At 40.1% G+C, this 26,723-nt stretch overlaps 1 protein-coding gene across 1 annotated transcript in view; it reads left to right on the plus strand.

The window, feature by feature from the left end:
• Window positions 1–468: 468 nt before the first annotated feature.
• KIFAP3 (kinesin associated protein 3) overlaps window positions 469–26,723 on the plus strand; it is a gene marked incomplete at both ends in the record, with an annotated part of 63,743 nt that continues 37,488 nt past the window's right edge. The window contains 11 exons of the mRNA XM_079536274.1: window positions 469–500; window positions 4,246–4,377; window positions 4,798–4,952; window positions 5,409–5,464; window positions 5,981–6,122; window positions 7,667–7,766; window positions 8,673–8,797; window positions 9,198–9,296; window positions 9,979–10,157; window positions 12,321–12,483; window positions 25,158–25,258. Of these exons, the coding sequence (XP_079392400.1) occupies window positions 469–500; window positions 4,246–4,377; window positions 4,798–4,952; window positions 5,409–5,464; window positions 5,981–6,122; window positions 7,667–7,766; window positions 8,673–8,797; window positions 9,198–9,296; window positions 9,979–10,157; window positions 12,321–12,483; window positions 25,158–25,258 (1,284 nt within the window). The remainder of the gene's footprint in view (window positions 501–4,245; window positions 4,378–4,797; window positions 4,953–5,408; window positions 5,465–5,980; window positions 6,123–7,666; window positions 7,767–8,672; window positions 8,798–9,197; window positions 9,297–9,978; window positions 10,158–12,320; window positions 12,484–25,157; window positions 25,259–26,723) is intronic.

Here is a 26,723-nt window from a genome sequence, read left to right on the forward strand (position 1 = left end):
AATCAGCTTCAGAATTAGGCTGAGCATCAACCTGGATTACTATTGTAATCGCTTTGCTTAAACTGAGAGAACAAAAAGGAAGAAATAAAACAAAGTCACTGTGGCACATGGTGGATGCTGTTCCCACACAAAGAGTGGCTGGCACTGGTTAAGGGCACCTCGCCACGTTTTGAGGGAGAGAATAATCTGAGTTACGCTTTTTGCGTAAAGGTGAGTGTTCTCAGCGACACGAGAACGCGTTCCTACCCTTAAAAAGCAAACAAGGTTGGAACGGGCGGCCTCACGCCTCAGGGGCTGCTCCGCCACCCGCAGCCGGCCTACTGTACTGCGCATGCGCTCTCACCCGCCCTCCCTGGGCAGTGGCGGCGGCGGCGCCTGCGCACTGAGGGGCCGCGGGGCGGGGCTCGCGTTCACCCTGGTAACAGCACCGCTGCGGGGCCGCGCCCTGCCCGAGCCGTCCCAGCCGCCATGCAGGGCGAGGACGCCCGATACCTCAAGAGGTAAGCGGGAGAAGCGGCTGGAGCGCTCGGGGGGCGGGCGGGGACGGCGATGTGCTGTAGGGGCGGCAGGCTGTGGTGGCGGGGGGGGGGTTGCTGGGGGATTGAGGCTGTGGTGGAGGTGGCGGTGCTGCTGAGGCGCCGCGGGGTGCCGGGTTTTGCTGGGGAATGAATGAGGTGGGTGGTAAGCTGGTGGTAATTGGTGGCAGGGATGTTTTAGAGGGGTGCCCCGGTCTGCGGTGACCGGTGGCATCTGTGTGTGTCTGGGGTGCCGAGGTAGAGGCTGGTGAGGGGTGAAGGGGAGCTGGGTGTGGATAGAATGGCTGAAAAAGGTAGCAGGTGGATGAGTGATCCTCAGGGATTAATGGCTCTTTTATCTTGTGCGGCAGTGAGGCCAGTCAGACTACCACACAGGGTCTGGTTAGGGAACTATAGCATCAGTGTTGTTGTAGAGCAGAAGCACTGGCTGGCAGTCCCACAGATATCACAACTCCAAGGCCTCCTTTAGGCTTGGTTTGTGAACAGTGTTGCTTTCTGCTGCTGTATGAGCGATGTTATCTATCTCATCTTGAATTTGATGGAGTTTGTTGTCCTTTTTTTCCTTTCTTTTCTGTGGTGTTCAGCAGCATTTGCAGATCTTGCTGATGGGCTGTCTGGGTTTTGCTTTTTTCCCTGATATGTCACATATTAAGACTCCAATATTAATTGGAAATGGTGGGGAGAAAAAACCTCTCAATAATCTTTGACACTCATTAATGCTGTCATGTAAATGTGAAAGCAGCTACAAATCAAAGGGCTGCCTGTAAGGAAACAGCTGTGATTTCATAGCAGTGCCCATTTCTAGCTTTGCATGCTCTGTTTGTGCCACCTTACGTGACCTTGCAGGAATCTTCTTTTGTAGTTATCACTGTAATAAGCATCATTTTATTGTTTTAGGGAACACGAACCAAAAAACAGCTGCTGTGCTCTTTAACGTGACAAGGCTTGTGAGCAAGTCCAGTGTTTCTCTGATCTCTGTTTCCCTTTGTCATCCTCCTTGCGTAGTCCCCCTCCCACCATGTCAGACATGCAAGGATTTGTTACTGGATTTTCAGCTTTATCCACGTGTGTAGTTTGTGCCACTTTTAATTAGGATAGTTTGATTTTGCTTCCCCCCCCCCCCCTCGAAGGAATCAGTCCATAAAGGGCATTCATGCACCAGCTTTGGTATGTGAGCTCAGCTGGCACTGCCTTTGTAGAAAAGGCCTTCCTCCTTTCAAAACTTGGATAGAGTAGGATTCTGGTTGACAGAGTAGGCAGATGAAGGGGAGGACAAGCCGCTGTGTGCAGACACCCCCCTGTGCATTGCTGCTTCTAGCAGAACATCTGTATGCTCACTTGGTTTATGAAGTTATTAGGTGCTTGCAAACTCAAGATGGATAGAAAAATCAATAAAGCAGATGTTTGTTCGTTAGGAGTGGAAGAGGGGGTCTTTAAATAATATACTTTTTGTGGTGCTGGCATTCTGAGTACAGTGGTCTCCAAACAGTATGCAGTTTTAGTGTCTGTGTGATGCATTTCAGTGTAGGTTTTTAAGCATTTCAGAGGAAGAGATTGAATGTGAATTGATTCGTGAATCATACAGCCAGGAAGTAGCTCAGTGAGGGCGGTTATCAGGATGAGAGGACAAAATCTCTGCAGCTGTATGTTCTTTAGCTTACCCATCTGTCCCTCTTAAGGAAGGGGAAAAAAAAAAAACAAACAGGAAATGTTAAAACTAAGCAGTCTTAGGCTGAGATTCTGCTGGTAACTAAGCTCATCAGTGGCTTACTGCTGCCAAAAGGAGATCTCTTGCCTTCATTTTTATCCCTGCTCGTAGCTAGAAATTGTTATTCCCTTTGTACATTGCACTTTAATTGAGTAACACATGGAAAATCTCCTGCTGCCCAGAACATGACGAGTTCTCTTTTAACTTGCTGGAAGAGGCTGTGAAGGGGTTTGCTTGTGTTGAACTAAAATGACTGCTGGGAGCAGGGAAACCATGGGAAGATCAAATTCTTTCTGCAGTGATAAATTGCTAGTTCAGATTAGTTCTTGTATACACTGCTCCTTCAGGCCTGTTTGTTCACCACCCAACCTTTTCTTTATATCTGTGTAAATGACCTAGCCATCACTTAATAGGGGTTTGTCTGTCAGGTGGAGCATTTGTGGTTAGGATCCTCTGGTATGTGTAAATGTGGGGGAAATACATCTAGGAGTAAAGTGAAATGTTGATTTCTTTTGAAATAGATTCCCACAAGCTTTTTGCTTCAGAAGACTGAACCTCATGAGGCTTCTATATGAGAACAGCCTGACATGGAGCATCTGCTCCGAAGTACCGTTAAATGAAAACACAAATCTCTTCCAAAGCGTTAAGTGATAAATGGAGTTTTGCTCCAGTCTCCTCAAGGAGGGTGTTGTTTTTCAGCAGTGAGCTGTATTTGTTTGCCCTGTAGTTTTATGTCTTTGTAAAGCTTGTGGTTGAACTCTGCTTTCCTTCCCACAGTATCCTTTACAGGGTTATTTGGGTGGCTGTGAATATCTCAAGAACCAGGTGCTTTTTGCAGTTGCATCTCTGCAGAAGGAAACTGCTGAATGAAAGAAGGCATGACTTCCAAAATTTTTCTGTTGAGTGGTTACACTGAAGGCTACATCCAGGTTCACTAACATTTTTAGCTCTGTGAGGCATAACAAATCTTCCTTGGTCTAATTGACCCTGCGCCACCACTAGCTGCCACCTGACTTACAGTGCTTGCAAAGTCACCTGTAGATCTCATAAAACAGAAGCTGTATTAAAAACATAACAGCAAAACCCAAAAACACTACAACCAATCAAAACCAAAAACTGACCCACATTACAAGTGGTTTTTTTTCACCTGCAGTGTTTTGGCAGCTGGGTTGATAACATAGCTGTACACAGTCTGTTGGCAGTACTAAGGACGAAAAGATAAGTGTCAGTTTTACCACTAACGACAGATGTGTAAATGTATTCTATGGATGTGGTTTTGCTGTCACTTAAGAACATGGCTCTCATAGTTCAGCATGACCGCGGTGTTTCTGGCCTAATTAAGTAAGCAAGTCAGACACTTCTGTCAGTGCTTTCTTGGAGAATGTTTTTCCCAAATATGTGTAGCTGTAATAAAGCAGGTAGACATGCTTGACTTACACACCTGTGGATGGCAGCTGTTGGTCTGGTATTCCCCTAAGCCTGGCAACAAACACCATGAGGCAAGTAACAGTAGTGAATGGGTTTATGTTTCAGTAGAGAATAGAGAATTTGGGACTAAAATTTTACCATGAGTGAATTACAAATAATTTGAACTGTCAAGGTTTAGATAAACCTGCTAAGTTAGTCTTAGAGCAAAAATTCTCACTTGTAAGTGGCAGTACTTGTACCACTTGATCAATTAGCAGAAGAGTCTGCAGTGCAGATTAAGGGATCTGGGAAATTCACCTTTATGAAGTGCATCTTTGTTGTTGTTAATCTTTGTGAAGATTAAGCTTCTTTCAACCAAGAGTGGCCGATGACTTGGGTGTTTCTGTACATACAAGAGGTAGTACTTAAGAATAAACATTGGTACAGCTGTCTGAAATGAAGAAATGTGTTGTGGAAGGAGGACAATGCTTGGGGTGAGGATATAGAGCTGGAGACTGGTTGTTGTTAATGATCTATGTTCTAGCATGATTTTTGAGCCTTTCAATTAATCAGTAACTTGGTTTTTCTCTGCAGGAAGGTAAAAGGAGGCAACATAGATGTGCATCCATCAGAGAAAGCCCTCATTGTTCACTATGAAGTGGAAGCAACAATTCTGGGGGAGACAGGAGACCCTATGCTGGGGGAGCGCAAAGAGTGTCAGAAAATGTAAGGTCGCAAGTTCTAGGTTTGTTTTATCTCGGTCACAAATTATTTTTGAAAATTTGAGCGGACGTGACTACCTGTGTGAGTCCATGTAAGAAAAGTAATAGAGGGAAAGAATCCTGAGACTGTTTTTGAGGGTACCAGACGTGTTCATCTGTTTCAGATGAATCAGCATAACTCACATTTGCAATTTGCTGGAATTCATTTTTGCTTCATCCTTTTGTTAGTACTCACAGAGATTTCTTGCTGATCATTGCTTGTGGGAGTTTTACTGTAGGTCTGTCAGAACTGTGAGATACACCTGATGCTGCATTTGCAGGCACTGTGAAAGTAACTTCCTTCTGTAGCTCTTAGATGTGTGTAAAGTCAAAGGGCTCAAGATACAAGGATCTAAAATATGAGACCTTTCTAACTCTTTTGCAGCATTCGGCTAAAGAGTCTCAATGCGAATACAGACATTGCTTCCCTGGCTCGAAAGGTGGTTGAAGAATGCAAGCTCATTCACCCCTCCAAACTTGCAGAAGTAGAACAGCTGTTGTACTATCTACAGAATCGCAGAGATGCGTCAGCAGGAAAAGGTAAATAGTACAAGAACAAGGTAGCTTGAGGCTGAGGTCTTTCAGCGTTAGAAAAACTGCTGTGCAAGGTTTTCTTTAGCTGAGGTCCTAACTTGCTTGGTGTACAAGCTCCCACGTTGAAAATGGGAAAGATGTGTAATTAAACCACACTTGAGGGGAAAAAAAAAAAAGGCAATCATGAAGTGATGCCTGCAGGGGGGTGGGGCAGGTGGAAGCTAGAATTGTCATTTTAATTATCAAAATATGTGTCGTGGCCTGTCGCAGGGCAGCCTTGCTACATTGTGCAAGCAGATTCAAAGCTATTGAGGTGTCTTACTGTGGAAAGGAGGGTTTTTTTCCTTGCTGGACGCAAGAGGACTTTGAGCTTCATTGTACCAGAATGTGTACTCTTGGAAGAAATGTGTTTTTGTCTATGAATATGTGTAAGTTAAATGCAATTATGTTTTTTCATTATAGAAAAGAAGGAGAAATCCAGTAAGCCAAAAGATCCACCACCATTTGAAGGCATGGAGGTAAATATTGGTGTTAGATTAGCAAAGAAAAAAAAAAAATTACTACTAAAAAGTGGTTATATAAATGGGGAGGGGAAATGCTTAATTCTGTGTAATGGTGAGTTGTTTTTTCCTTTTTTGTGTGTGTGTGTTTCTTTTTAAACAATGAACTTGGTTTAGATATATTGCACAATGGAAAAAAATCATCTCCATAAAGGGTAAAATATGTGACTTTCATACTTCCTCCTCATCTGTAGCACACAGCAGGACAGCAAGAGAGGTCTGGAACATAGGACAGGATGCAGGGAGTCATGTCTGAGCATCCTTTTGTTTTTTGTAATTAAATCTTCTCAGATTTCCTGGTGCTTGTTGGCTGTGATTCTGCGTGTTGATTTTTTTTTTGAGTGTTTTATCCTTTCCAAATATCTTAACTCAAAGCTCTGCTTTCTTTCGTCTTGTGATTGAGAAACACTGTGATCAGTCGTATTAAACTGACATCTCTTTATCTGTAAAACCGTTGCTTATGACTGCTTTCAGATTGATGAGGTTGCCAATATCAATGACATGGATGAGTACATTGAATTATTGTATGAGGACATTCCTGACAAAGTGCGTGGCTCTGCCCTCATCTTGCAGCTGGCTCGGAATCCTGACAACCTGGAAGAACTGCTTATTAATGGTAACAAGGGTTTGAAACTTCTCTTAATGTTATGTTGCTTTTGTGGTGCGTTCTTGATGAAAAAGCAGTTTGTTTTTCATTTGAGATTTTCTGTGGCGTTATGCTATAGCTAAATATTATGCTTGCTCTCAATAACATGCTAGGCTGTGCTTCTCAGTTCATAATGAACTGGCTGTCAAACTCCAGTTAGATCTCACCACAAATGGACACAACTTAGGCTGTCCATAGGTAGACCAGAAATCATCCAGGTTCAACTTCAGCTGTTTTTTTTCTCATCTTATTAAGTTGGCATTGGTACTGGAGACAAAAAAAAGAGTTGCATTCTGAAGATCAAGACCATAGATGGTTTGAAAACAGGATTTGCAGTCTCACGTAATTATAGATGTTAGGTTTCCAAGAGAATAAATTGACTGTGGATATGTCATCCAACTATTTCACTAGTGTAGCATGCTTCTTTGGTTTAAGGATCCATTTTAAAACTAGAATTCTCTCTGTGACATTCACGCTGTTGTAACTGTCTGTTTATGTATGTGTGCTGCCATGTATTGTGTCAAGGTGAGTCTGACAAAGAGAAGATGCACTCAGTCCAAACCAGGCTTTGAAACAGACGATAGGCTCATGTCTTGTTAATTTAGTTCTCTCCTTCCTTGTCTCCCATGTGTATTTTATTGATTCTTCTCTCCTGACATTCTTTAAGTGATTGTAGTGGAAATGCTAAGTCATGGCTTGAAGCAGTGATTGAGCACCTGGTAGGAAGGCAGGGCCAACCCAGGGGAGCTCAAGTGTGTACCATAGTACACCTGAGTGATGGAAGGGATAGAGCCAGGATCCCCCCCCCTTCCCAGTCCTCATTTAAGGGTTGGCAGTGGAGGTGAGGGTGTCTTGCTGGAGGTCCCTGCCTACCTGAGGCCTTCCAAAGGTAAGCAGCTTTTCTTCCTTTGTTTCTATGTCCACAGCTGCTGTATTTGGGCTTGTTCTCATTTGCTGCAGCCTAGGATTGTGCCAGCCTGTTGCTACTGCTGTATTTTCCATCATGTTATAGCATTACAGCAATGAATGTGCTATGTCCATCCTACAACGTCCATAAGTAAGATTATTGCAAGAATTGGGGTGGGTGTAAAGAAATAGAAAGTAGTGAATGGAAAAAGTGACAGTTGTTAAGGCAGAACTGAAATAGAATTTGAAAGTGATGTGTTGATTTTTGTCACGAGGAGCCAAAGTGTAGTATGGAGGGCACAGGTGATAGAGATCACAACATTTCAAAGTCAGTAGTAGGCTTAAGATTGTGTTAATGCTTGGTTTCACTGTCCTTTCTTATTGCCTCTTGTTGATGCTTGTGAGTGGCCAGTCAGGGTGCTCTGTACCATCTGCAAGCAGAACCTTTTGAGCAGTGTTAACTGTCAAAGTGAGATAACTCTGAAAAGCTTCTCTTTAAACAATCAAACAACAAGACGTGCAGAATAAAGTGCATTCAGACTTTGTCTTTCAAGAGAAAAGGAGGGATATGAAATTCTGGTGCTCATCTAACTCTTGTTTTGCTTTAGAAACTGCCCTGGGTGCATTGGCTAGAGTGCTGCGAGAAGACTGGAAACAAAGTGTGGAACTTGCTACTAATATAATATATATTTTCTTCTGCTTCTCAAGGTAAGTTCAGAGTCTCTGTGTATAGGAAGATAAGGAACATTTTTTTCTCTGCTTAGTTACTTTCCATTTCTTTGCACTGTGCTACAAAACCTTGCTGACAAAAGGGCAAGATATTCCTGATTTAGTAACACCTGTTAAATGGCAAAATTGAGGCATAGAAAGAATCCCCTTGGTGAGGTGCTTTGTAGTTGAGCTGGGAAGAAGCTAATAAGGCTTTTGACCTGTAGGTAAGATGCCGTGCTACTATCTTCTGTTTCCTTCAGCATGTCTCACAGGGAAAAAAGGGTATTCAAAACTGAGGTGAGTGCTTGCTCTTATTGGATATGCCAGCATTCCAGCATACCCTGCGTATGGTTTGCATTGCAACTTGATTTTGGGTCTCTGTTATAGTTCATGTGAGTAGAAGATTCTCTGTAGCTCTTACAGCATGAGAAGTGAGGTTAACTGGAAACCATTTTCCTGTATGCATGAAAATTAGAATGCATTGTTATTCTGACTTGGAACAACACATGGAGATGTCTGTGTTTCATCCATTATGAAGAAAGAATTTCTCTTTGGGACCATAATTTCAGATCAAAAATACAAGACCTGTATTTCTATTTTATATTTTAAGTTCATGCCTTGAAGAACTTAACTGCTGTAGTAACTTTTTCCCCTTAACTGTTTTGCTGTGTCATCTTGACTGTGCAAGATGTTTTCTTGTGCTTTTGAAAACTTGAAAAGAGTATTCATGTTTTAGATCATTGTTTTGGAGTAATTTTCCAGAAAGAAACACTCTGTAATATTGCAGAAAGTAGCTATTTTTTAAAATAATAATCAGGTGGTGTAGCATTGGAACCTTGCTATCTTAGATGTCAGAACAGTTTTAAGGTTGTTTGCATTTACTTCTTTCCTTCTTCAATGTAGTTTTTCTCAATTTCATGGCATAATCACACACTACAAAATTGGAGCTCTGTGTATGAACATCATAGACCATGAGCTGAAGAGACATGAGCTCTGGCAGGAAGAACTTGCTAAAAAGAAGAAAGCTGATATCCTTTTGATGGGCTGGGGCAGCTTGATGGTTCTTGCCTTGTATTGGTAGCTGTTGTTGAGTTACATGTGATTAGCATACAGCAATTACTGTCAAAGCAGTAAAAAAGAAATTAGAATTGCAAAATATAATTGTAGATATGAAAAGGACTGTGAGAAGTTTGAGCTATTGAAGAGATCATTCTAAAGCTATTAAACAACACAAGTGTATTATTGTACGAGCAGTGTGTCCTGGGAGCATTTCTGCTGAGTACTGAGTATAGAATATATCCAGGAATAGGGGGGAAAAAGTACTGGAGATGACAGTGAGTTGTTGGGGAGATAATGTCTTTCCACTAAGGACACCAGTCATCCAGACTGTTTAACTTCTGTCTGAACTCCTTAACTTCTGCAATTTACTTGATGAAGATCCTGAAAATCAAACCTTGAAGAAGGACTATGAGAAAACCTACAAGAAATATCAAGGGCTGGTTGTCAAGCAGGAGCAGCTACTCAGAGGTATGGAAATCAAATTATTGCTTAATGTGGGTAGAGAGTATTCTTGAATGCTGGTTTATAAGCATGACAGCTTAAACATACTGAATGTGGATGAATGTGGAAGAGCTTGACAGAAGAACAGAGAGAAGACAAATAATCAGAATGGCTGACAGCATGTTAACAATTTCTTAAAGTGATCTGTCAGTCTTGAAGAAAACAGTGTTCAACTTTTTTGTTTCTTTTAATGGTGGTAATTTCTTTTTTACATTTTAATAGATTTATTTGTCTGTGTCTTTCTGGGTTGGCCTGTGTCTGAATAATGTTGAGTAACTCTCACCCTGTCTTGATTTCTGTATTCAAATAGACTTCAATGTCAGATTGAGACGGTCTTGAGTAGCAAGACTATCCTGGAAAGGCTTTTTAGTGACTTCCATTTTAATTAAAAAGGAAAAAAAAAAAAATAAAATGCTTCTAGTGATCATAAACCTCATGATTTTAATTTTTATAGAATTACTGTTAAAAATCATAGTTTTGTTTTCTAAATAGGAGTAAAAAGCATTTATAGTTAGTTTTGTTGGAAATGCATTAGAAAGGCAGTGGAATGCTTCTGAAGGTCTTGTCTTAAGTACTTAAAGTGTATGTAGAGACTCAGGTAATTCCACTGTCTTTGACCTGTTGGTATGATTCGTATTGAATTTATTAGTTGCGCTTTACCTGCTCCTGAATCTTGCTGAGGACACTCGCACCGAGCTGAAGATGAGAAACAAGAACATTGTCCATATGTTAGTGAAAGCCCTGGACCGTGATAATTTTGAGCTGCTTATCCTGGTTGTATCTTTCTTGAAGAAACTCAGCATTTTCATGGAGAACAAAAACGATATGGTAAGGCCCACAGCACTCCACTGCAATGTCAGAAAATTACGCAGTGTCTGGAAACTTTGTATGGCTGAAAGGAAGAGATATCTCTGTTGTCACCCTAGCTGGCCCTGATTATCCTGTTTCATTATGAGTTAAAAGGAAGGAAATAAAACGTTAAGCTGCAACATGCTACAAAAAAGTCCTGTAATTCCAAACAGTGAAACTAAATACATGGAATTCCAAATTTAAGTTATCATTCCAGAGTTTGTCATACCTGTGCTTCTGGAGGTGTCCGTGATCCTGCCCCTGAATTCGACTTGCATGGTCAGATATTGAGTATCCCAAGGATTGTCTTGGAAAGAGAGTTATCTTTTTACAGTCTGCTTGACTACTTTGGCCTTCGAGGGCACCTTAGAGCTGTTCCTTTATGCTGCCAATAGCTCACAGGAATTTGAAGCAGTGATGTTTTTCTTAAACTTTTGTAATCTGAAACTTCTGAAATTGTAGGATTTTTTTTCTTCCTGAAGAAAGCTTCCTTATGCTCTAGGCAAGTATCTGGTTTACTGAATTCCCAGCGGATTTTAGTAGATGCCCGCCTTTGTTTCTGTGCTTTTATACAGTTGTTGAAATAAAAATGATAAATTTTCCTTATCCAAGAGGTAATCTGAGATTAATGTCAGACATGAGAGATGAAAAGATCTGTGTAATAGAAAATTAATTGCATCTTTGTTACTGGAATTCTATTATACTCTTGCCTAAGCACTAAATGCTGTCGACAGCGTGCATCTCCTGCATTTATATACAACTATCCTATTTCTTAACGAATATTAAGATCATGTAGACTATTTATTAGGTGATCAATCTTTTATTTATTTTATAGCTGTCTGGTGCCCTGAGGGACTTTATTAGGAAAATAAGGATTACAGCCCTGCTTATTGCTGGTGTGCTTTGAATATTCAGTTTCATTCAACAGGAAGATGAATGGAACAAAATTGTTGGGTTTATTTTATTGCAGAGTGTTTGAAATGTAGCATGCAAATCTTTTAAAATTTTTTCAAAACAAGTCATCTGTATGAGTATCTTTCTGGTAAAAGATGTGTGCTTTTTTTTTTTCCTGAGTATTATGAAGGAAGGGTACCTATGAAGGAGGTGCTCTCATATTTTTATTAGGCTGTAATACACAAATATTGAAGGCGAAATAAGCTGAGGCAATGGTGCAGTGTCTGCTTCTAAGTAAAGCTAAATAATCCACTTATTTATAGCACATTCTTTCATTTGGTATTCAAATGCAGTATTAAATTCAAAGCAGCGAAGTAGGAGTTCTTGGTATCTGATGGTTTCTGATCAAAAGGATCCAGTTGTTTGCTTATTGCACTGTGCCACGTGAAGAGAGCTGTAGTTTCTTTTCTTAGAACTAATCCTCTGTGTATTTATAAGTGGAGTGCTAATTATGTCCCTGCAAAAGCTTATTTTTATGTTCTTCCTTCTGGCCAAGGAAGGTTCCAGGAGAGAATGAATGCTGTCAAAAAATTATGTCAAATAAAAGCAGATAAATGATGTTTAAAAACAATAAAAACTTTCTGAAGCCTTGCCATTCAGTGCTCAGATGTCTTTTCTGACTGGTGTAGTGGATCTCAGGAATGGATAGCACTTCTCAGTTCCTGGATTCCACTTCTTAGTTTGAAAGTGTTACATGTGAGAGAATGTGTAAGTTCTGTCTAGGGGTTTGTGTTAGATTCATAATTAAAGATCTCAGATTCTTTTTGGATGCAGATTCTGTCTTTCTTGGCTGGGCATCTCCCTTCAATATCAGTTGCTGTAGGATTGTTCCCATTTAAATGGTTAGCCATTCTCCTTTCCTAATTTCACCTTGCAAGTGATGCCTCTAGATTATACTCTTACAGTATTCCATTTGTGAGGTGTTTTTAAGATGTCTGAACTGTTTCAACTTTTTTTAAATCGACTGGATGAAATAAACCAATCCAGAAGGCTTTAACTACTAAGACATAAGAGAACCTGCTTCAGATGAAAATGCTTTGACAGTTACTGTTAAGTGCAGAAATTCCACTGCACGTGTTGCATGGCTGCATCTGAATGTACAGTACATTCAGAGGGCTTTTACGTTGAAGATAAAGTTGTGTTAGGATGGGTTATGGATTTTTCTTTTTTTTTTTTGTTTATATACAGGTAGAAATGGATATTGTTGAAAAGCTTGTGAAAATGGTACCTTGTGAACATGAAGACCTACTGAACATCACCCTCCGACTCTTACTGAATCTCTCCTTTGACACAAGCCTGAGAAATAAAATGGTGCAAGTTGGTCTGCTTCCCAAACTCACTGCACTCCTAGGTATGTTTTGTTCCAAGGTGGACACTTCAGCAGGTGGCAGCAAAGCTATTTTGTGATATATCATGGCAAGAAGTTGCTGGATTCATTTTCTCTTTGCCAAGGAACTTCTTCACCACTCCCAACTTCTATCATTTAGATAATCTTTTTGAGATGCAGGTTTAAATTAAAGTCTAAAATGATGCAGTTCCTAGTAGTTTTATTGCTAAGTTCTCTTACACTGTTGAATGAGTCTTTAAAAATAACTTTGCTATCTAAGTGAAAATCGTTTGTGCTGACTCATGGGCAGTGCTTGTAATCTTAGGGGAGGAAAAATAGGAGTATAATAGGAAAAATAGCCTGCAATTTCAGTGAGCTTACTTGCTCAAGATACCTGTTATCTTTTTTACGAAGCTAGCTGTATGTGCTGCTTCATGTTACCATAGTGGTCCGTGTGGAGACCAAAAAATTCACAGCTTTCTCAGCCTCAGCTGTGGACAGTGCTGACTTTTTGTTCTTAGACTTTGTGCTCAACAGTCTGTAATGTGTTAAGATTGTGTGAGAACTTGACAACAAAAAAGTTTTCCCACTTTCGCTATAGGGCAAAGCTATGGAGACTATGAGGAGTCTGGGAAAAGCAGGGGGTTGTCTAACTTGATTCTTATTTTACAGTGGAGCTCTCGAGAAGGAGGTGTCATTACTTCCTGTGTGTTCATTTGGCTGATGCTATCTATAAACCACTCTAGTAGACATACAGAATGTTTGGCTGTAAGGATTGCTGAGTGTTCATTTCTAAGTGGGAGTTGAGGATCTTGTTGTGAAGCCTTACGTGCATAAAGCGCTGACTCAAGACATTGAGTTTTCTGTGATTTGTTGCGTTCAATGCAGTATCCAGATGTGACAGATGGTCTGGAATGCAGAGCTTTCTCCTCTACCTTTGTTTAGGATTATTTGTTTTCTCTGTTCTGCAGTAAATCTCAGCATGGCCTTATTCTTTTTAGTACTCATCATGAAAACTTAGAGAATTGTTGCTCTGAGAGCAGCGTTAGTGATTACTACAATGGCTGTCTGACATATCCTGAAGTTCCTCAGTTTTTTTAAGGCTTTCCATCCCACAGCCATGTTTGCATTTAATGTCCTTCTCTAACCTGAGATAGGAGAAATAAGAAAAATGGAATTTGGAATCCATCTTTTTGCATTTTTTTTCCACTGTTCTTCTTGAGATCATGCTTTGTAACAGTAAAGGAGGCCAAGAAGTGGAAACTGGTCAGGAAGTGTATTTTCTTCTGTTTAAGATGGGGTCTTGCTAGGTAGTCAGGTTCAGCTTGGTCTATGGCTTCTAGGTACTAGTCACCCTAAGCAGTGGCACAACGCAAACCACTGAAATCTTTTCTAACAGAAATTCCCTGTTTAATATAGGAGTCAGACTAAACTCATCAGTTAGATATCTGCTTTCTAGTCTGATTCTAATGTGGAAAAGAGAATCTCTCTTCAAATGCCATTCCCTTGGGCTTGAATATAGACTTGTAAGAAAGGCTGATTATCTCAGAAGAACTGGCTGCTAACATCTCAGTCAGATCCTGAAGTCCCTGTTAAGGCAATCTATGGCAAGTTCTGCTAGTGCTTCCAGTAGCTTCACTGTCTGCACTTGGCTCCTTGAACAGTTTTTCCCTTGTGTAGGAAGCTTGTAGCCCTTTTTTTATGCTTGGAAGCACGTACTGTTTAACCTGGCTCCCTCCTGTAGAATTGTTTGATGCTTATTTTGTGATGTGCTGATTAGAAAAGAAAGTAATAGATAATTTTCTGCGTAAATTTTCTAAGTCAGCTATGTGATTCCTAAGACTTTCCTTGATAAAGTGATTTGTGTCATTCTCCATGACATTGCTTTGTGTATTCTAGCTCAAGGAAGCCTGCAACCTTAATAATATAATAATTATGGGCTAAAATACCCTTTTTATACAGATTACTTGGGCATTAAACACATTATTCAAGTCAGTACCCCTCAGCTTACATTTGCAGGTCACCTTAAAGTGCTGACAAATTTCAGCAGCTGTTGACAAGTCACCATACAGCTCCTAATGCCAAGAGGTCAGGTTTGTTGACTCAGCCTACTGAAACTTAACATTTGTGCATGCTGTGCCTTTCAGTCTTTTGCGCTGTGTTTGAGATGAGTATAAATTAAGTGTAGTAGGTGCTTAAGGGGGAAGGTGAGATTGTGAGAAAGGAAAGAGTGGGATTTGTCAGGCAGCAGTTTAAGACTGAGCACTGAGATGGTTTTCTTTGACAACGTTGAGTCCTGGATGACGTGCAGGTTTCCCAAGGGACTCTGGATGGCTTGGGAGCAGGAGCGCTCTTAATGTAGCTTGAAGTTAGAAGCAGAGGAAGCAGAATGACTTCAACCATGCTAGCAAAGGAATGGACTAAGTATGACGTGGATACATTGGAGAAAGGCCATCTTCTTGTCTTTTGCTCTTGCGTGCTGAGGCTGCTGTTGAAAGAAAGGACATGAGAAATTCTGCTTAGTCTTGGTTTTCATTTTAATTAGCCTTTTCTTTTTAATAGTGCCAATGCCTGCTTCCCCGTGTAGCTTTGCCAGTCAACACCACTTGCTAGTTTTCGCGGCTTCTCTTCACAAGTCTCAAGTATTGTATGTGACAAGACTCCTCTTGTTCCCTCCAGGAGCCCAAGTTAATCAGCTACAGCTGATCTTTGTTATACTGTGACTCTCAAAGAGCTGGGTACAGCTGAGGGAAACTTGGCTTCAGACTTACCAATCAGGAGCTGGAGCAGAGCTGTGGAGGCCTATGGGATTATAGTCTGGTGTGTTCAAGTTTTTCCATGCACAAGCTATGTGAAGTATGGGAAGAGATTTTGTTGCCTTCAGTTCTTGAATAAAACCTTATAATTGCTAGTCACCAGTGCCTTGCTGAGAACAGTTTTGTACTTATGGCCTTGCCTAAATACCTAGAAATTATACTTACGGAGTGATCATATTTTTATGCATTCTCCATGTGTACGCTTTATGTGCCAGAAATACAATTTCAGTGGATTCAAGTGAGAATCTGTGAATCCACTGAGTGGTTCAAACTATTTGCTTGCCAGAGATGTGAAAAACCCAGATTCAGTGCCCTCTAATCATCACCTTGGAATGAAAGGCCAAAGTTGTACATCATAGAATACTGTGTGGAAGTTTGCTTTGCTTGCGCTTTGCTTTGCATGACATAATTCAAAGGGAGTATAATAAGGACTTGCTCCAAATGCAGTCGAGTTTGATGGTTAGTGAATTTGCTTGTGGAAGTTATTCTCATTGAAAGGGTAAAACATAGAGCTAAACTTTAAAGGAAGGATATGAATTTGTTTTCTTAATCCCTGTAAGCTTTCTACTGTTGGACAAAAGGGAAATGCTACCCTTCTTTTTTCATAGTCCTTGCCCTGTGTGATTGGTGTCTGAAGTAAACACTTTGGCAGCAGACAGAAAAAATAAAACACTGTCTACAAGGAAGAGTGAAATAACTATTTGTTTGGACCAAATCCACTTTGTTTTTCAGTTAACTGGCCAAACCAAATGCAAAATTTGGTGCAGCTCTTGAATACATGCACAGCTTGTGATTCACATTACACATCACAATAAGGGTGCTCTTTTGTGCTGTGTCTGAGTGGTTTCTCGGTCTTTGTGAAATGAGACCAACAGTTCTTCATTCTCTCTGAGACCAGCAGGCAGCTTGCTCAGCAGAACCAGCTGAGTGCTGCTGTGCGTGTGATGGCAGGCTGCATATTCTTCTTGGTGGACTCCCGTTCAGAAGAAGCTCCTGGCAATAGAGGATGTGGCAAGCAGTACTGGGGTTTGTGCCCTCCCATGAGTTAGTAATTTCTGTCAAAATGATAGAAATGCTAGGGGATGATGTGGGAGCTCTTACAGTGGGAAATACATTGCTACGCAAAGGTAAATGGGTAGGGAAGATCTGTTCCTTGAAAGAGTAGCTCTGGCTGCATGCAGGGAGTGAATGGTTTGTGATTTGTGCATTTGTCCTCTGCTCTGGAGCTGCTGGACAGTTTTTAGGGGTATTGAATGTGTATTGTCTTGAAATTTGTTTTTTTTTTCACTTCCCAGTGCAAGCCATGTTTAAAGAACTCAATATGCTTGGAAGCCAAGCTGAAGTATCTCATCATTGTTGCTCAGAATTATGAGCTGGTTTTTTTTTGTTTGTTTGTTTTTTGTTTTTTTTTTGAGGAAAAAAAAAAAAAAACGAAGCTCTCATTGAACACAGAGATTTGTGAGCTGAAAAGCAGAGTTGCAGAATACTGACAGTTAAAATTTCAGCCCAAATGGGACACGGAGTGCTGAAGGGTTATGGATGTGTCTGTGGAAGTGTTAGGCAGTGCCAGGGTGTTCCACCTCAAAAATGATGGACATCACAGGTTATTTTTTTTTTTTTTCAGTACCGGTTACTGTGACAGAAAGAATTGTTTTTATGGGTTTCAATTTCCATGTAGCCAAGTAGCGCTTGTTACACATCACAGCGAATTGCCACGTGAACAGTCCCAAGCAGCAAGTAGTTTGCCTGGGCACAGTACATACTGAGCTCATGTACTTCATTACTGTGAGCATCCTGGTCTATGTCCTTAATGTCTTCATGTTCCAAGACTTACTGTCAGCACACTGAGAGGTAACAGCCTCTTAATTTGTGGTAGAAGTCTGGGAGTTGTGCAGTAGCTTACAAACTCCAAAGTAGGTCAAACTTTTCCTGTATTCAGGCTCTTTATTAAAGCTGGAGATAGGGATGGTGAGCTACTTTGTCAGTCTGTGACTTATTCTTCACTGAAGAGTCTGCCTTCATTGGCTCCATCAACAGAATCTTTGAGTTCTATGTTATAATACCTGTCTGGTTTTTTTTTTACTTGCTGGAAACTGCTGAAATTTGTTTGATATTTTTCCACTCCTTACAAGTTAGGTTTAATGAGCAATCACAGAATTGCCAAGCAGTTGTATTTTCGATGTCTTAACAACCAGATCTTGATAATGGTATGCAGCCAAGGTGTGTTGTATGTTGACTGCTGTTTAAAAACCCAAGAAGTAGTTTGCTCTCTAATTAATGGAGTGCTGTGGGTTTTTTAATGTTCTATTCCTTTTATGAAAGTTTCTTTTAAGAAGGCTTAAAGTAGATGTGTTCTCTTTATGAGTTTGCTTGGCCTTTTTGTAATGAACTTATTATGGAGCTTCACACATCTGTTGGAAAATGGAGCTTCTTATAGGCTACTGCAGTGTTTTTTCTGATTTTAATAGGCCTCCTTTATCCTATAAAGAAACATACTTTTTTTTTACCTGATCAAGTGAGCAAACAATAGGGGTCAGATGTGGCAAAGACCCTAACAGAAAGCACATGTCCAACCATCAGGGTGAGGTAAAGTCATATCGGGATTGCTTGAAGTTATTAATGGCAGTAAAATTTATGCTTCCTCCTGTTTTCCCAATTAAATTGAGAAACCTTTTTTTCCTAAGGTGGCTCTGCAGCAGCTGGTTCCAATACTTGTTGTGTGAATATTGCCTGGGGTGTCTCCATTCCTTTATAGTAGAGGCTGGCTGTAGCACATTAAGTAACAGTTCAACTATGGGGACTGGTCTGTTGGAAAGCAGTAATTATTAAGGGATTTCTTTTAATGGTAGCTTTTTTTTTTTTTTTATCATTTATGGTGAATATGGCCAAAAGTTTAAAATAAATAAAAATCCAACCCTATTTAGCATACAAATTTTAAATTCATATTGGATGCTCAAATAAAACTAGCATGTCTGACTTCAGGAGTGTGCTGGGTACACAATGTGCCTGAGAACTCAGCACTTACTTATACCCTTAACTATGGATTTAGATGGAAGACTTTAGTATTACTACAGAACAACTGGCTTCTCATGCTGAGGAATACAAAACTGAAAATAGAGAGGCTTCAGTATCATTAATATTTTGTTTGAAGAAGAAATAAAATCTTAAGTGATTCTTTTTATTTCTTTTTAACATAAAACTTTCTTATATCCCTGCCTCACAGTACTGGGAAACTGTTGTAAATTATCAGTAGGGCTGACTGAAATTCATATAATTATTGTAATTGCTTGCAAGCTTTTAAGCACAGCTGTCTAAGACTTCTGCATCCTCTAATGTAGTGCTTTTGACTGAAAAACAAAATAAATTTTCATTTGGTAGCCATTACAGGTGGAACATTGCTGATCTGGATACTAAGGCTGACTTAGATGAGTGAAAGCTCTTTACTACACTATGCTGCTTACATATAGCTATGCTGCTAGTTTTGTGTTTCTTAGAAATGAAGCAGATGACTTTGGGCATCACACAGAAGAAACCAACTTCATGGATGTTGACTGAAAAAGGAAATGCTTATGGGTGGCAGCAGTGACAGGTGCTCAGTGGAGAGGTGGGAACACGTGGCTCAGCTGAGTTTTTTTGGAAATCCACAAATACAAGGAATTGCAGGGATCTCCTGAGTCTGTGTTTCTGCTGAGGAGCTTACAATTCATGACTAAGTGAATTCTTTCAGTTGTTTCTTTGCATATTGCAAGAGCAATTTCATTCTTATCTGTACAAATTAAACCTGGTCTTTCACACAAGCTGCTTATATCCGAAAGCTTTACAGATTTTCTTAGAAATCTCCATAAGGTAAGGCAGTCTTACTCTTTGAATCATAAAATCATTTGGATTTGAAAGACCCTTAAGATCATCAAGCCTTAACCATCTAACCTGCACCATCTAGCCCACCCATCGCTTGACCATATCTCTAAGTGCCACTGCCACACACTGCTTAAATACCTCCAGGAGTTGGGGTATCCACTTCCCTGGACAGCACATGCCAATGCTTAAGAAACCCTTTCATGAAGAAGTTCTTGCTGATTTTCAGCCTAAGCCTCCCTGGCACAACTTGTGGCCCTTGCCCTGTGTCCTGTCACTTGTCACCTGAGAAAAGAGGCTGACACCCTCCTTGTTGCAATCTCCTAGCAGTAATTGTAGAGAGTTATGTGGTCTCCCCTCAGCCTCCTTTTCTCCAAACTAAACAACCCCAGTTTCCTCAGCTGCTCCTCATAAGTTTTGCTTTCTGGTCCTTCCACTGGCTTTGTTGCTCTTCTCTGAAGGTGTTCCAGCACCTCGATGCGCTGCTTGTAGTGAGGGCCAAAAACTGAACGCAGTACTTGAAGTGCAGTCTCACCAGTGTTACGTAAAAGAGGACAATCACTTCCTTGCCCTACTGGTCATGCTATTTCTGATACAAGCCAGGCTGATGTTGGTCTTCTTGGGCACACTGGTGGCTCGTATTTTAGAAAAGGACCTCGGTCCTTTTCTGATGTGCAGCTTTCCAGCCACTGCTGCTGCTCAAGTCTGTACTGCTGCATGACTGATTGGAGGACATCCTAAGTAACAAAATAAGCATTCCTTTTTTTCCTGTAGTAAGAGAAAGCCTCAGAAAAGGATGTAATATCTAAATTCAGCAGTGTTTTGCTTACTCAGTGGCTACACTTTGTCTTCTTTTGCAAGCAGCAGTACTGCAGTGAAGAGTTTACTGTGTATATTTCAATCTGACTGTCTTGTGCAGCATTGCAGACAAAGAAATTGAGTTTGGTGCTCCAGATGTGCAGCTTTGTTTTTGTCTATAGCTGTAACGTTCAGTAACTCTACCTAAATTAGTCATTTATGACTCCTTTGGCTTAGAAATTACCAATATGTTTCTGTCCTTGTTTCCTAGGGAAAAATAAGTATATCCATATTTCAGATGTGTGCATGTGCTTGCCTCTTTAAGGAAGGAAAACAGAGAAAAATTTTTAAGTTAGACTTGTGGTAGGAAGCCAATTTCAAACATAATAGAGGTGATACAAGAAGGGTTATTAGTAGGTAATTAATAACATTATTTACATAGCCTAGTCTTTCTGAGTATGAGCAGATTTGCAAAGTCTTTAAGGTTCTCTTGATAAAATAAACTGATATATTCAATATGATTTATATTTACATATGTAAATCAAACCAATATGTGTCTAAACCACACGTGGAGTGACTTATTCCAACTGTTCCAGTGCTGCTTGCAAGGAATAATACGAGACAGAGGAAAGTTGTAATACCTTTCTATTATGAGACATAATTCCCTCCTTGCTAATTTTAATGCATGTGAATATGCTCCTCTTAAATGTAAATGTAGTTTTCTAACAGCAGTGTGAGGTGGTATGTAGGGACTGTGTTCAGTTTGCTACGTTTCTATCTGCTTAGGTTTCTTATTTGTATAATATTGCAACAGATTTGACTTAAGAGTATCAGAGTTTGAAACTGAAATGAAGATTCACTCTGCTATTTTAATAGATACTTACCTTCTTTTGAGTTCTGGTTTTCATTTAGTGTAGTTAATGTTTTGCATGTGGGTTGAATAGGGCATGCGTCACATCTAATGTTGGTACACTGATGAGTCCATTAGAAATGATGGCTACTTGAATTACTAATACTCTCACATTTGAATAATTTAGGCCATAATTTATATTCTCATTGTTACATTAGCATTTGAAAGTTGAATGCTGCTGCTGAAACTCAAATTGTCGTTTCAGTTTGACAGCTTCAGGCTTTCTCTTCTGTTTTTGTGGAGCTCATGGAGGATCTTGTATTTTAAGCTCACTACAGCATAGGACCACATCTTGTTATCAAGAAATCACTTCTTCAGCTTCAGCTACTGGTACCATTCAATCTTTAACCCTAGAAAGAGCTCAACGTAGAATTGAGGCACTGGTCTGTGGATCTGGCACACGGCTTCTTATTAATGTTCAAAGGCTAAAAATCTGAAGCCATTTTGAACTCAGAACCCATCGTGTATTTATTTCCCTCTCTAATTTGCAGAAAACTAGTTGTGAAAACAGCCCGAGGGACCTGAGATTTTTCCATCCCAGCTGCTCCAGCTGAACTACAGCTGCAAAAAAAAAAAAAAAAAAAAAAAAAAAAAAAAAATCTAAGTATTGTTTCTATAAACTGTTGAGTGTATTTTATAACACAATAATTCCCACAAAATCAGTAACTGCAGTTAATGACCGGTTTGTTAAGGCATTAACTGCACTCAGCTGGGAATGACCAATTTCTCTGGAATGGCTGTGTAAGAACTAAGGATAATTCAGTAACACTTTCAAATAATTATTTGCTTAATTAATGGTAAATTCTTTTGGAAATCCTATCAAAGTACTTGTGACCCTTACATTTAATATCCAATGAGTTCATTATGATTCATGTTTTATTGCCATACATACCAGCAGAATCCATAATGACTAGACCATTATTTTCCGGGGCTGCCCTTGCTGCTTTAGGCCATTTGGCTATTCCGCCTTCAGTGCTAAAATGCTGGATGCTCAAAACTGCTTGCATTTGTAGGCCACAACTTTCTGGCACCCCACCAAAACTTTGGTGAATTTTATGAAAGTGTTTGGCAGAGCCTTTTTTTCCTTCTTGCTTTTTTTTTTTGATGAGGAGAATAATTGGTGCCTACTGTACCAGGTCATAGGGAATTCTCTCTTACAATGTCTGCTTTTTCACGTGTGGCCTTTCGTAGCTGTCACAAATAGCAGAAAAGGTACTGCTCCCACATTTTGGAAGGCTGTTCTTTGGGCAAGTTTTTAAAGTCTCTAAACAGTAACTGACTTAAAGCTTTATTTATCATCGTTTAGGTGGATATAAAACAAAACAGGAAGCAAGAAAGTGATTTTTGGTATTGGCACATTCAAATAATAATCAGTGTTTGCAAGTTCATGTTTCTGAGAATGAGGTTTCTGTGTAACATTGGGCTCATTGGTGGATTTGTTTCAGTCTGTTACTTCTTAAGGTGATACTTAGTGTTCATAGCACTGTTAGAGCTGTTGAATCTCTTCTCTTCTATAGACATAGTAATTATGTACAGTTTCCAATCAACTTTCCAGTAGGCTCAGCTTTCTGGCTGAGCATGGGATTAACAGTTGCATTAAATCACGGTGGCTGTGCTAAAGAACATCCACGTCTTCTTGATTTTCCTGAAGCATTTGATTGTTTGGTTCAACTGTTTTGCAAGAGGACTGATGAAAGTGAGAAGATTCTGTTGCTTCTCCACCAAAGTTCTTTCATAAGTGGGACAGAAGCTTCTTGAAACTGATCTGAAATTGTCTTCTGAGAGATTAAAAGGGAAATGAAAGTTTAAGAAAACACATACACCATTAAGTCCTTAAAAGCTGGTTTAGTTGCACCCTGTTTTCTTTTCACTTCAGATCTGAGGTTTGTTTTCATCCTCAAGTTAGGAGAATCCAGGCTTTTTTCCTGCATGTTCACAACTGAAAAGTACTTCCTTACTGTGCCTGTGAGTGCCCCCAAGGCCTTTCCGTTCCGTCAGCTGCCTATAGGACAAGGGCATCCAGGGATGATGGATCAGTTCACTGTGGAGCAAGAAACAATTTAAGTTCTACTCTTCTTTTTAAAATTAGGACTGTCTTTTCCTTTTGTGTGTCATGAAATCTGTCATATGCAACACACTGGGAGAAAGATTTAAGTGCTGGTGAGTGAGTTTGGATAAAATGATTTAAGTTTTAGGTGTTTTTCACACTGCAGGTGAATGCAGAGGTCTTTTTCATTATTTTTGGAAGTCTAGAAATAGAGGCAGTGGTGCCATCAATACTAAAGATGTTCTGTGGGCATCAGAAATGACAGTACAACGTGCTGGACTTTTGAAACAAGGAGGGAGAAGTATGTGAAAAGTGTCTTCCCCCCCAAAAAATGGAAGGCTTTGGCTGTTACAGTAGCTGTCTTATTTGAAAGCAAGCTACCAGTGTTACCAAATTAAACTGTGGATGCTACCATATGTAAGTCTTTCTCTTAGCACAAATGCAATTTGCAAAAATAAGGTGGGGGAAAAATACCCATCAAATGGAGAGGTTCAACCCTTCTTGTTGACTGCCTTGCCAGTTCGTACCTGCTGCAGGTCCGTCTCAATGTCTCTCTGTTTTCCAAGTTACTGTTCTGGTTAGCCAATTTTCTGACATTTTTACTAGTTTGCCTTTTACTTCACATAGTGTTTCCTGCATTACCCAGCAACGTGTAATTGTAATTTGAGTCTTAAATTTGCAACTTGATGTTTGAGTTTTAAATGGAGGTATGGAAAGAAGTATTAAGAGCAGTGCAAACAGCTGTTTTTCCCTCCGAAAACAGCTTTTCCCTAAGAAATTTGTGGGCATAGTTTACTCTTTACATTTCTATATTTGCTTATGAGAAGATTTCAGCTGTATGTGTAGTGTGGGGTTTCTTTTTCCATGCAATTGTTGGTTTGTAATGTCACTACAAATGAACAGGTAGGCAAGATGACAAGTCATCAGAGAAGTACAAGTGAGTAAACCCTTTGTTCTGTTTGCTTCAAGCAGTATTTGTATGCTTTAGTATCATCTGCACGTTTCTTTTAATGATAGCCTCAACATCTTTCGAAGTTGGTCCTTATGTCTTCTTTAGCTGTTAAGTGCATAGAAGGCTGAAATGCAAGTCAGTATTGGTGATTTTTGCTTTTCAAAGCAGGTAATGTGCCAGGAGGGGCTGAAAGGTCAGCTGTGTTTTCAGATTTGGCATGGGAAAGAACACTTCACTGTAGTATAACAACTACCAGAAGGGTTTTGTGGTGGGCTTTTTTTTTTCTTGCTAATTCAATTTTGTAAGAAGTCACAAATGTGCATTCTCAGGATAAAGTCATGGTGTCCTTGCTGCTTAAAGGAAATTGCAGTTTCCAGTGATGTATGGAGAAGAAAAATGATTAACTGAGTTGGTTGCTGTTGGAGATCTTGATGCTTTGCCAAAGCATTAGGGAGATATTCTGGCTTAGCTTAAGCTGAAGTGGGAGGTAAGGTATTTCTGATCAGCTGCATCAGGGCTGTGAAACAATTTTGAGTTGAAGACTTGATTGCAGACTGGTCTAAATTTTCAGTTGAGTGTGTTATCCCTTAGGTAGCCAGTGTCCTGCTAAAATGGGGCTAGAGGAGAGCTCAAGAGAGTGCTCAGTCCAACTCTCAGCAGTCAGGATCAAACACACCAGCCTTGTTCTTACCAAGCATTCTTAGGTTTGTGTAAGCTGTTTAGATAGAATCTTTCTGTTAAATATTCCACAACCTACTTGTGCTAGTTGCTACGGTTTTTCTTCCAAACCTTTGTTTGGGAAGTACTAATGTGCAAATCTGCTGTTTTCTCTCAAATGTATGGAACACAAAACACCCACAGTTTAAGACCATAAGACAGTCAGTGTGTGATTTGCCTGAAAGGCACTGGGTTCCTTCTACAACGCTTTTTAGAAGAGTGGTTCTTGTTTCTCTGACATTGCCTTCCTTGCCATTTCGCTTTGAAACAAACTTGTCATTTCAACAGGAATATCCACAGCTAAATCAGTGTCATACTTGGTATTTAATTTCCTGGCTGGAATCTGATGAAGGCTTTCTCTGCATGACCCATCGTTATCAAGTGTTCCTTTCAGAAAATCTGTGGTAGTAGTTGGCATTGCCTTAGTTCCCTCTACACAAATATATTGTTCATTCTGACACGTCAGTTATGACTCTTTCAGTAACATTCCTATTGTAAATGTGCCTTAACTGGGATCATTGTGCTTTTCATTTTTCTGCTCTCGTAAACATCAGTGATATGTAAAACACAAACCTTATTCATTTGGATTTTTTTTCCTTTCAGCAAATGAAAACTACAAGCAAGTAGCTATGTGTATTCTGTATCACATAAGCATGGATGATCGTTTCAAGTCGATGTTTGCATATACGGACTGTATCCCACAGGTATGTACATTCATATGTGATGTGGTGGCAAGATGCATCTGTCCAGGGGCGTATCTTTTCCTCACTGATAGCAGAGCTCACACTGACACCCACAGGTGAGAATGGGAACAGGCAGGGTGCTGCTGAGTCAGTAGTGAGCATCCTACTCGTTGGGCAGTCTGACTATTCATGCTGTGTTTTGATGGTCCTCAGAGAAAGGATGGGTGACGTTATTTGTCAGTACTGCTGACCACAGAGCGACACTGATTAATTAGAAAACAATACATATGACCTGATGAATTTCCAGGAAAGATTGGAGATGCTTGAAAGAAATGAGAAGTTGTACGCAGTAAATCCATAGGGAACCTTGTGGAAAATATTTCCTTTACTTTTTTAGGAGGCATTCTTTCCTGATTCCATGGGGTATCAAAATTTCAGCGTCTTCAGTGTTACAGGATATGAACTGGAAAGCTGCCAAGCAATGCTATGTTGCCACATGACAATTCTTTTCCAAGTGCAAACATGTACAACAAGCTATAGAGGGCTCTTCACTTATCTGTCAGATTAGAGTTTTTTTCCGCAACTTTTTAGCACTATTCCCTCACCCACACACAGGCATAATTTCATGTTTTTAGGGGGGATTTTTGTGTGTGTGTGTGTTTCTTTTGGTCTTGGGTTGTGGTGTGTTGTTTGCTGGTTGTTTTTAAACACTGAATCCTCTCTTACCAGCCTCCTTCCCAGTCCTGGTGAGGCTTGGAGCTGAGAAAGCTTGTGTTACGTAAATGTAGAAGGCTCTCTGGTAGCCTTTGCAGAATTGCACCATAGTATCTTTTTTCCTGTCAAACATGTTTTTAACATCAAGTGCATCTAGAATAGGAAGTTGCCATGGCAAATTTTCAGGATGTTTCTGGTCATCATTTCATGACAAGAATTGTGGTATTTTTCCAAATAGAGGAGGATTTTGGAGAAAAGGGATAAGTGGTGGGAATAGCTAGTGGATGTTGCCAAATCCTCTTGCGAACATCATCCTGATTTCTTTTTCTGCCCCAGAAGTAACTTTGCTATGACATCTGCATGTTACAAGGGACCTTTTTTTATTTTTTTTTGAATGATCACCTGCCAAATGAATTCACGTGCTGTGTTTCAATGTTTGCTTATTTCATGCTTGCAGGAAATGTTGGCTTGCATCTTAGATCCCCAGTTTCGAATGTAAAGAGCTGTGGAAACTTCAGTGATATCATATGCTGAGCTTTAGTGAACCTCCTTGTCCTGACTGGCAGTGGCTGCTCAAAGTAGTGCTTGCAAGGCATTATTTGGAGCCTAGTGGAACAGGGAACAAGCTCACAGACTTAATTAGACTTTGGATAGAGCTACAAAACTTGAAAGATTTCTGTTGCTATTGATTCTTTAGTGCTTGATGTAATTACGCACAGATCACATCTGCAGACTGTTCAGAAAGGGCCAGCTGGACAGTCACACTTTTCTA

This window comes from Tetrao urogallus, assembly GCF_951394365.1.
Source record: "Tetrao urogallus genome assembly, chromosome: 5".
Lineage (NCBI taxonomy): Eukaryota > Metazoa > Chordata > Aves > Galliformes > Phasianidae > Tetrao > Tetrao urogallus.